Raw genomic sequence first — 11309 nt, forward strand, 5'->3', positions numbered from 1 at the left:
GATCTCTTAGGTGATGCTGCAGCCAAGATGGCGCCGGCGGTGGCCGCGGCTACCTGAGAGGAATGCTCCCGGTCCTTGGCGGCAGCGGTGGCGGATGTGGCCTCGGCAGGGGGCTCAGCTCTGTCCCGGGCGTGAGTGCTCACGCGCCTCTCCTCCGGCCGGGTTAACCCAGACAAAGAGGAGACGGCTACGAAGAGAGGAGGCAGTGAGGAACGGAGAGAGATCGCGGCGCCCCCCGGTTCGGCATCATGGCTGGGCTCATCAAGAAACAGATCCTGAAGCACCTCTCCAGGTCAGTCAGAGCCTCGGGCGTGGGCGCTAGTCCGCTTCCGCCCTAGTCGGTTATCAGAGGCAACCTGCGGCTTCGGGGGCGGCGGGGACTGGCAGCCGAGCGGGAGGCGACCTTCGGGCTCCCCGCTCCAGTCCGGGCAGAGGTCGCTGCCCCGGATCTCCCGTCGCCTGCGGCGCACAAGACTGGCCTCACGAGTCAGTCCCCTGACGGGTTCGCCCCCGGACGGGTTCGTCCCTGGATGGGTTCGCCCCTGGACGGGTTCTCTCTCCCGGCTGGCTCGCGGAGGAGCGTGTTGGGCTGCCGGGGGAGGCTGCGGACTGGGATCGTTGCCGACACGGCGTCTGGGGGCGTTTGGAGGACCCCTCTCGGGCGGTCCTGCGCGGAGGCTGCAGATGGTTTGTCACCCAGGTGCCCGGTGTCTGCTCGCCTCCATTCGGAGCTGAGTGGTTCCGTTAACCGAGGGCGTCTGGCGCAGTGTGGACTGTTAGGGCTGAGAATTGTTTTCTCACTGAAATGTTAACCTTGCTGTTGTTCTGAATTCACCTTACCTCGCCGTTCCCAGTCTAATGCATTAGAGGGTGTGCCTGTTTGCACAGTTAGGATTTGTTTTAGGTAAATAATCAGAGTTACCAGCTTTGGCGAGTTCTTTCTGGAGTCCTTTTAGCCCCACATCATTCGTACAAAGCAGTTTTTTTGGGTTTTTTTTTTTTTTTTGCTTTATTTTCATCTAAGACCCATACATTTAGGGAGCCAACATCTGTGGTAATAAACCCAAGACTTGTCATTCTTTCCATTTCGTAACGCGGTTTTAGTCGGAATCATGACTCAGTAAAGCTGGCAGTTTGTTTCTGCCCCTGACTTCTCCATATTTGTCTCAAGACACAGGCTAAATGTAGGATCTTGTTTGCAAGTTGTTAACAGCGAATTCAAACTGCCTAGTTATGACCCTTTTCTCTGTTATTTGTCTGTAAGTTAATGATTAATTTTAACTGATTTTAGGAAAACACTTGGGTGTGATAATATACTTTCGTAATACAGACAATTCTTGATTTTCCAAATCGTTGTATACCACAGGTTATATATTAGGGAACAAAATAATTATTTCTGTGATTCAGCAAATATTTTTCTCACTTATAACATTGAATAAGATCTTTTTTTAAAGTAACAAATTATAGCAGCATTTATGAATCTACATTTCTTAACATTATCACTTATTGGAAAGTTTCTTTTAAAATTGTCTGTATAGTCCAATAATGAATTATCTCACTTTGGAAGATTTTATCTTTATTATTATTTTTTATGATTTAAGTAAGATCTGACTTATCAGATGTCCTCCAGCCTTTCTCATACTCAGTTCCTACAAGAAAATTCAGACCTATAGAAAATGATTTGAATTTCTATTTTCTCACTCTCCCTAGGATGATAGTACTTAGCTAGTTCCATTCTAGATGCATAGGAGAAAAGTTTGTTCAGTCATTGAGTGCCTTAGGGCATTAGAGTTTAATTCTCTTGTAGAACTCCAGTTTGGAAGGACTCTTAAAAATTAGTTGTAAAGGTAATGGCTAACTTCACAAAATAGACACATTCAGAATTGAGCCTTGAGGATTACTTTTTTGTTTGTTTGTTTTATTTTTTAAACATCTTTATTGGAATATAATTGCTTTACAATGGTGTGTTGGTTTCTGCTGTATAACAAAGTGAATTAGCTATACGTATACGTATATCCCCATATCCCCTCCCTCTTGCATCTCCCTCCCACCCTCCCTATCCCACCCCTCTAGGTGGTTACAAAGCACCGAGCTGATCTTCCTGTCTATGCGGCTGCTTCCCACTAGCTATCTCTTTTACATCTTGTAGTGTGTATATGTCAGTGCTACTCTCGAGGATTACTTTTTAATCTGTATGATTTTCAATAGCTGTGTTGTAAATAACAATGATTTTTTTGACATGAGTTTTTGAAGCACTTGAGTTTTCAGTTATTTCACATTTCAAAACTTCCTTAAGTCAGATGAACTGAAGAGCATCAAATTCATATTCTTGGTTAAAATATTAATCTTACTGCTGTTGCTGTCATTTGTCATCTCCTAAGAAAAATACAATTATTTATAAACATAAAGGATGACAGTAGAATAAACAAGGTGGATGTTGTGATAAATTATAGTTACTCAAATAGGAATGAACTTTTGAAATTACCTGGGTCAAGCTTAATTTTACAGGTTATTCAGTAATGAAGATGTCACTATACTGATCTAATCATCTGGAACACAGTTTGATAGGAAATACTTAGAACATATTACCTTCCAATACCTTTCTTATGGCCAGTGAATGGAACTCATGGCACCTTCTTAACGGAGGCCTTACCTGACCATACTCTTCTCTGTAGCGCTCATTCTCATCAGTCATAATATATACTTATTTATTTGCAGTTCGTTTGTCTTCTCCACTGTATGTAAATTCCATGAGGATAGGGATTTTTGTTGTTGTTTGTTTTTTGGAGTCTAGAATAATGTAGGCACTCAACGACTATTTTTTGAATGAATGCATGAATGACAACAATGAACTGACTTTCCCTCACATTGCTGTTTTTTTTTAACTAAGGCAAGACTATAAGCCACCAATATTATTGCAGATATTGGGCATGACCTATTTTCCTGTGGTTTTAGGGAATAATGGGCAATTGAATCATTGAATAAATGTGGTGCCGGTGTCCTGGAAAGGAAGGACTAGGAAAATGACCCTTTATATAAGGGGTCTTCCAGTAAGGAAGACTATCTAGGAAGCAACAGGAGAAAGAGAGTGCTAACTCTGAGCCTTGAGATTGAAGTATGGTGAAATTGGAAGGTTAAAACCAGGTTTACTTAGACACAGGGGCTTAAGAAACTGGTGTATTGGAAAAGTATGAAAGAGGAATTATTCTTAAGAGATTAACAAATGCTTTAAGCAAACGCTGAACTATTTGAGAAGTGTAAATCTATATACTTGTTCCCTGCCTAATTGTTTAGTTTGTATTCCAAGCATCTCTTTCATTGTTAATGAAAACAGTACTGAAGAGGGAGAGTTCGTGTGTGTGTGTGTGTGTGTGTGTGTGTGTGTTGGATATGGGGGTTGGAGTAGTTGCATTTTAAGAGAAGTGAAACAGGAAAAGCCTTTGAAGGAGAATTTACCCTGATCTTTCATACCATCATCAGCATAAAATATGTTTTGGAGGCTTCTCTAGGAGAGTATTTTTTTCAGAAGGAAATGGAAACTTCTAAAGAAAAGTCAGAACAAGTGTAAGAAAAGAAATAAGAGCAGGAGCTACCTTTCAGCTCAAGGCCTCATTACCTGTTACTGTGGTATGTGTACATGCGTGCTCCAGCAAAGGCAGAGGGGGGGAATAGAAGCTCGAAGATGGGGTACATTTAAGCCAGGACCTGAAAAGGGGTGGGGAAGATTTAGATACAAATGCTCCCCACTATTCCTTTGGCTCAAGGCATATTATGCTGGGCACAAGGTTTACTGGGGGTTTGGCAGGACAGACATACACCACACCTGGGTACAGTCTTTGTATAGTTTTAAGTAGTAGTTATCAAATATGGGTGTTTTTACCTCTCAGGGGACATTTGGCAATGTCTGGAGACGTTTCTGATTCTCACAACTTGGCAGGGGTAGGGGTGGGGCGGTGACTAGTGGGTAGAGGCCAGGGACGCTGCTAAACATCCTACAGTACACAGCCCAGTCCCCCACAGAAAGAATTATTTGGCCTATGTGTCAATAGTTTTGAGGTTGAGAAACTGGTTTAAAGTATACACATGTATGTCAGATTATTAAACTAGGGTACTATGCCAGTTGAGATTATATTGTCTGCAGACAACAGAAACCTGTTCTGTTTAACTTAGGCTGAAAAAGGAAATGTAACAGAAAGCTCTTGGGGTGGGTTACAGAATCTGAAACTAGACAACTCCTAGGGCCTAACTGGAAGCGTGCTTGAACCTTAGCACTATTGACATTTGGACAAGACAATTCTTTGTTGTAAAGGGCTGCTCTCTGCATTGTAGGATGTTTAGCAGCATCTCTGGTCTCTACCCGCTAGATGCCAATAGCACTCCCACAGTCCTGACAATGAGAAAATGTCTCCAGATGTTGCCAAATGTCCCCTGGAAGGCAAAATTGCTCCTGGTTGAGAACCACTGCTTTAGGGTGCTGTCCCATCTCTCATAACTCCCAATCTGATCTCCTGTCAAGTTTCAGATTCCTGGGAGAGAAAATCTGTTTGGCCCAGTTCTGTTTATCCATGGATCAATTAACAATGGCAAAGGGTTATAGAGCAAAAATATGGTCATGGGGAGAACTATTTTGAGTCAGGCTTTGCTGCTCCATTTGGTGTCTTTAATAGGCACTGAACTTAATTAGATTTCAGAGGGCCTCATTTGCTATGTCAAGGAAATTGAAATTGAACTTCATCCCAGGAGGTGACTGCTAATAAAGAGTTCCTGACAAAAGAGGGACCTGATCACTAAAGGTGCATGGTTATCAGTTTGGTTTGGAGTCCAGGGTTCAGGAGCTGTTGTCTGGGGTGGAAACATAGAGTCTCTAGAGGGGTTCTGATTAACTTAAGTAGAAAAGTAATGTAGAAGGATATCAGTGTACCACAGAGGTTATGGGAAAGTTAGAGAAACAGACTTGGGAAGGGCTTGGATACAGGTCAGCTCCAAGGATCTAGGTAAGAGAAACTACTTGACAGTCTCAACAAGACATGCTCCCTAAATAAAGGGGAAGGAACAAGTAGAAAGGGAGGGTGGCCTGAGAAGATTGTTAAATATTTGGAATATTTGTTAAGGAGATTAGGAAGGGTTGAGGGCTTGCATGATCTTGTGACTGAATGGCAAAGTGAAGTGAGTTTCCAGTGCTTCACAGTGTATTGATTGGGATGGCTTAGGCTGTATAAGGACAGAAGGGGGGTGGGGCAGCCGATGATAGCCTGGGGAGAAAAGGAAAAAACCCTCAAAAGATTGGAAATTTTATCTACTAGAAGAGCAATTGAGAAGAACAAATGAGAAAACTGGAAGGATTAGATGTTTTGTCTGAAAGTGTCATATATGTTAAAGTTTAAGATTTTAGGACGCGGGTTCGTGCTCCCGTGCTCCCGTCCGGGAAGATCTCACGTGCCGCGAAGCGGCTAGGCCCGTGAGCCACGGCCGCTGAGCCTGCGCATCCGGAGACTGTGCTCCGCAACGGGAGAGGCCACAACAGTGAGAGGCCCAGGTAATGCAAAAAAAAAAAAAAAAAAAAAAAAAAGATTTTAGAGTAAGCCTAGTTTAGGGCAAAGTATCAGAAAAGGCCATGGAAGTGCATTGCTGAAGAGAAGTTAAGGTGTATGTAATTGGAGATGAATACCACTGGGTCTATAATTCTTCTTGTATCAGACATTCTTAAAAAGAAATACAACATAGATTATTTAGACTGTTGGAAATTACTTTCTCAGGACTTCCCTGGTGGCGCAGTGGTTAAGAATCCGCCTGCCAATGCAGGGCACACGGGTCCGATCCCGGTCTGGCAACTAAGCCCGTGCGCCACAACTACTGAGATGGTGCCCTAGAGCCGGTGAGCCACAGCTACTGAGCCCACGTGCTGCAAGTACTGAAGCCCATGCGCCTAGAGCCCGTGCTCCTCGACAAGAGAAGCTACCGCAATGAGAAGCCTGCGTACCGCAATGAAGAGTAGCCCCCACTCGCCGCAACTAGAGAAAGCCCGTGCGCAGCAACGAAGATCCACTGCAGCCAAAAATAAATAAATAAAATAAATATTTTTAAAATAAAAAGCTTTAAAAAAAAGAAATTATTTTCTAAAATTATAATTTCATATAATTATTGACAGGCTAATTATTTACATTTTTCACTTTTAAAGTTCAATAAATAATTTTTGAGAGTTTATATGTACCAGGTTATTGAGAACTGGGCATTAGAGATACATGGTCTCAGCTCTTGGAAAATTTCAGTGATTCCTATTCTGGCATAAGAAGCATGAATAGGATCACTAAATGTAACCTATTTCTAGAACTGTACTGCCATATCAAATTTGTGAGATTTGGTTTACTTGGATGAGGCAACTGGGAGAAGAGTGAGTTAAATATTACCTTTTAGGATTATAAATAAATTTACTTTTATAAGTTTGGGGATTTTTTGAAGTAATGTTTGGTTACTTAAATTGTATTGTTTTAAAAATAATCTCCAATAATGCTGATTTACTCCAATAATGCTATATATACTAGTTGTTTATTTAGCAAATATTTACTGAGTGCTACTTTGTACCAGGTACTGGTCCATAGTGCTGGGCAAAAATCCCTGCCCTCGATGGAGTTTACATTTTAATCAGAGAAGGCTGAGAGTAATTAAATGAATAAGTGAAGTACATTATATCAATTTGTGGTAAGTGCTGTTGAAAAAAATAACACAGAAAGGGGGTAGGAAGTGCAAGGAGGCGGGGACAGAGTTTGCAATTTTAAATCTAGTGATGGAGGAGGCTTAATTGAGAAGATGTTATTTGAGAAGAGACCTGAAAGTGGGGGTGGGAACAAATGCAAAGATCCAGAAGTGGAAGCTTACTTGTCATTTTTTGGCAAATATATCGAGGCCTCCGATATAGGTGAAGTGAGGTGAGTAGAGGAAGATGAGATCAAAGAGAAGACAAGGGCCAGATCTTGTGGGACCTTGTAGTGACTTTGGCTTTTACCCTGAGTGAGATTGGAAGCCACTGGAAGACTTTGAGCCATTGATCAAGTGGGAAATAAATAATAGGAGGGCAAGGGCAGAAGAAGGAGCCCAATGAAAAGTGATAACTATCCCGATGAGAAAAATATTGGCTTGGAGCTACGTGGATGCAGTAGAGTTGTTGGGATACATAGGTTCTAGATGTGTTTTGAAGGCAGAGCCTCAGGATTTGCTGATAAGATGTGCATTGAGAAAGAGAACAGTTATGGATGACTTTGACATAAGCAACTGACAAGATGGAGTTGCTGCTAATTAAGCTGGAGAAGATATGCAGGAGGAGCAGGCTTATAGAAGAAGATCGGGAGGTTGGCTCTGGATACATTAATTTGGATGCCTATTAAGTATCTTACTGGAGATCCCTTTTATTTGTAAGCTAATTTAGACTGCATCTCTTATAGTCGGGCAACAACAATGTCAGTGTTTTTTGTGTGTGGTTATCCTTTGGCTTAAGCAATGGATAATTACAGAAAAGTGAATTGTGAGTTGAATTTTAGGGGGTGGATTTTTCCTTTTTTCTATTACGTACACTATGTAGAAGCATCTGAAATTGAGCAAGATGCCCATTTCTTTCACATTAATTTACAACTATAACCAAGATATTGGTTCTTGGAAAAGTTACTTTTAGGAGATTGATTTGAAAACGTCAGGTGAAACGGAGATTGGATGCTTGGTCCATTGGATGTTGTAATATTATAATCCTAGAATCAGAAGGTATTTGTTCCTGTCTCCTAGAAGGAGGTTATTAAAACATTGAGGTTTTTGACTTTCCCAAGGTTTAACAGGTAGTGTTGAGTGGTTAAGTCACTGATCCAGCACCCTTATAATTTGATTATTCTATACTACCTGTTCAGGCTGTTGTTCCCACCTAACAGTTTGCTTTTCTTTTAGTTTTTGGCATTTCCCTTATTACTCTTTTATGGTGTTTTATCATCCTCCTGCAATATCCCTTAGGAGATTCTTTTATTACTTGGGAATACTTTGACTTTGCAGTCCTTTGAAGCTTGGGAAACATAGTCTTTTGACTCAGCGATTCTTTAAAGTTGGGGAAGGACAATTTCTCCATTTATTTCTTTTTACTTGCATAATTTTTTTGCAATATCACTTTTTTGCAATATTGCCCTTTGCCTTAATACTGCAGTTTCCAGTCTAAACGTTTCCTTAGTAAGTTGATCTTATCTTATCAGTTTATATGTTTTAAAGTCTGCATATTATGTTACTTAGGATGAGTAATTTAATATTTATTAAATATTGGTATTTACAAGTTGGTATTAGCTCACATTGAACATAAGTTACAAGTGAAAGGCTTTATGACTATTTCCACGAGTGAAATATGAGTAGTTATCATATCAAGACCAAGTTATTAAAGCAAAATTAAGAGCTGAGCAAATTTGACTCAGGATATGGTAATTTATTGTTTGGGTTTTTTTTTCAGGCATTGGACTTACTATTGATCTGTCTCATAATTCACTGACTTATTTCGAGACTTCTTCCAGCCAAAGAGAATGTTGTGTGTAAATTTTGAATCTCTATATTAGTCTATCCTTTAAGACTTCATTTTAGCTATATGTATAATGTACTCTTTTTCTACCCAAAAATACCGTTAAGAGAGGAATCTCTGGCTCCTTTTTGCCACTGCTATCATAGCATCGTGTTGTTTTCCTCTACTGTTGTCTATTTATTAAAACAAAAGCTTCATGTTTATTAGTTCCATAGACTGTCATCTCTTTAAGGGTAGAATAACCCTGATAGGCTTTGAATTCTGAGTGCAGTAACTATGCTTGTGTTATTCACCATTGTATCTTTAGCATCTGCCACAGTACTGTGGTACATAGTAGTTGTTCAGAAACATGAAAAGTTGATTTATATCCAAAAAGTTTAAATTAAAACTTTTTTCTAATACTTTAGTTCTCCAATTTACTTTTGAGTATATAGATGTAGTTTATTGCTGGATCTCTTGGTTTTGTGGGTTATTTTTCATAGGTAACTTTACTCTTTTTAGTATTCTCTATGAAATGAAATGAGGATTATAGTTTTAACTGGGCCTTACGGCAGTTAAAATTTTGACAATTTGTATTTATAGGTTGCTTGTCTTTTAGAGTGCTTGTGCTAATTGGTTTCATTTAATGTTGAATTGTACAGTTCAGTCTTTGTATAACTTTTGTACAATATAGCTATCTCATTTTTGTTAACTATTATTTTTAATATAAATATTTTAAAATACTGATTTAATAGAGTAGTAGTGCTACCAGTGGTAGAGAGAATGAAGAAAATCATAAATGATTAATTTATCTTAGAATTTAAGCAGCATTTGCCTTTAGTTAATCCAGTGTGAAATACAACTGTATTTTCTTTAAAGTGCATCAGAGCTAAATATTTTTATCATATCATTCCTTTCCTCTTCTTCCCTTAAACTTGCTCCCTTCTGTGTCCCCTGTGTACCCATTCCCTGCAGCGATCCCTGCTGGCTGTGGTGGAGATTGGTGTGCTGTGAATTTCATAATCACCCAAATGAGTACCAGAGGAGTCTAAGAAACCCTGGCAACTGACTACTTGCTTTCACCACGAGTAGGGACCTTTTGTCTGAATTTCCTGCCCTCAGGTAATTCTTTTATTCCCCATTTTTTTTTCTTTCTGTAGATGCAAGCACTTACTATGCCCCACATAAAGATACTTTGAGAATATTTTCTGATTCTTCTTCTTTTTGTCAGGCACCGACTTCATGTTTGTTTGGTTTTTTTTTTTTGTTTTTTTTTACCATGTAGCTACAGGCTCATGCAATGCTCTTAGAATGTCTTCTAGTATATAAGGTTTGGCAATGAAATAAAGCTATAACCAGTTCTTTCTGATGTTGCATGAGTGAGTTTTAAAACTTATAGTCAGCTATTTGAAAATAGTAATTAGCTTTATCTACTCTTTAATGGGTTAGGCGTCATAGTCTAATTTAATTAATGAAGTATGAAGGCTCTTTTGATAATGAGGATGTTTTGATCAATTCACTGAAGGACTTAAAGAGTTTATTTTGTGTACTTAATGTTAAGTATAATATTTTTTAAATTAATTAATTAATTTTTGGCTGTGTTGGGTCTTCATTGCTGCACACGGGCTTTCTCTAGTTGCGGCGAGTGGGGGCTACTCTTCATTGCGGTGCTCTGGCTTCTCTTTGTGGTGGCTTCTCTTGTTGTCAAGCACAGCTCTAGGTGCGCAGGCTTCAGTAGTTGTGGCACGCGGGCTCAGTAGTTGTGGCTCGGGGGCTCTAGAGGGCAGGCTCAGTAGTTGTGGCGCACGGGCTTAGTTGCTCCCTGGCATGTGGGATCTTCCCGGACCAGGGCTCGAACCCATTTCCCCTGCATTGGCAGACGGATTCTTAACCACTTCGCCACCAGGGAAGCCCTATGCGTTCTCTTTTTTTTTTTAATTACATTTTTTATTGAAAAAAATTCACGTAACATAAAATTCACCATTTAACCATTTTAAGGTGTTTCTTTAGTAAATTCATGATGTGATGCAACCTTCATTCCTAATTCTAAACCAGCACTGACTTTTCAGGTTATTGCTCCTGAACGGGTGTGGTGCTCCTGACACCTAGTGGGCAGGGGCCAGAAATGCTGCTAAAGTCCCAGAAGAGAGAATTAATTTTCTGTCTCCTAAGTGTTGAGGCTGAGAGACCCCACTCTACACCATTAGAGCACCACATCAAATCCAAGGAAATAAACAGCCAGTCAGTCGTGTCATCCCTACTGGTCTCAAGAATGTCTTTACAGCATTTTTATTTCAGTTCAGGAGGCAAGGTTCACATGTTTGGTGGTTAGGTCTTTTTAGTCTCTTTTAATATAGAGGAGTATTCTCTGCCCCACACTCAGACTTTCTGTCTGATTACTTTTTGTAAGCGTTCAGGCCAGTTTTGGCACTGCATTCTCTTTCCATATTTTATTATTACCTTTATTTATTGAAGTGTAGTTGATTTACAGTGTTGTTCCAATCTCTGCTGTACAGCAGAATGACTGTTTTACACATATAGACATTCTTTTTTTTTAATTTTTAAATTTAATTTCATTTATTTTTTGTACATTAGGTTCTTATTAGTTATCTATTTTACATACATCAGTGTATACATGTCAATCCCAATCTCCCAATTCATCTCACCCCCCCACCCCCCACCCCGCCACCTTCCCCCCCTGGGGTCCATACCTTTGTTCTCTACATCTGTGTCAACTTCTGGCCTGAAAACCGGTTCATCTGTACCATTTTTCTAGGTTCCACATACATGC

The 11309-nt window shown here is 40.1% G+C and overlaps 1 protein-coding gene across 8 annotated transcripts in view; it reads left to right on the forward strand.

Moving 5' to 3' along the window:
- Positions 1-12: 12 nt before the first annotated feature.
- The window catches only part of BLTP3B (bridge-like lipid transfer protein family member 3B), a 96185-nt gene continuing 84888 nt past the window's right edge, over positions 13-11309 (forward strand). For 4 of the 8 annotated variants that reach the window (XR_003003963.1, XR_003003964.1, XM_024751311.1 and 1 more), the window contains exon 1: positions 13-292. Coding sequence is in view for 3 of the 8 variants with exons in the window: in XM_024751311.1 (XP_024607079.1) it covers positions 249-292 (44 nt within the window). In the remaining 5 variants the exon portion in view is untranslated. Of the gene's footprint in view, positions 293-9493; positions 9641-11309 lie in introns of all 8 variants that reach the window. The other 4 variants (XM_024751316.1, XM_024751315.1, XM_024751317.1 and 1 more) reach the window with 2 other exon arrangements.

This window comes from Neophocaena asiaeorientalis, unplaced genomic scaffold (genome assembly GCF_003031525.2).
Source record: "Neophocaena asiaeorientalis asiaeorientalis breed wild unplaced genomic scaffold, Neophocaena_asiaeorientalis_V1.1 scaffold318, whole genome shotgun sequence".
Classification (NCBI taxonomy): Eukaryota; Metazoa; Chordata; class Mammalia; order Artiodactyla; family Phocoenidae; genus Neophocaena; species Neophocaena asiaeorientalis.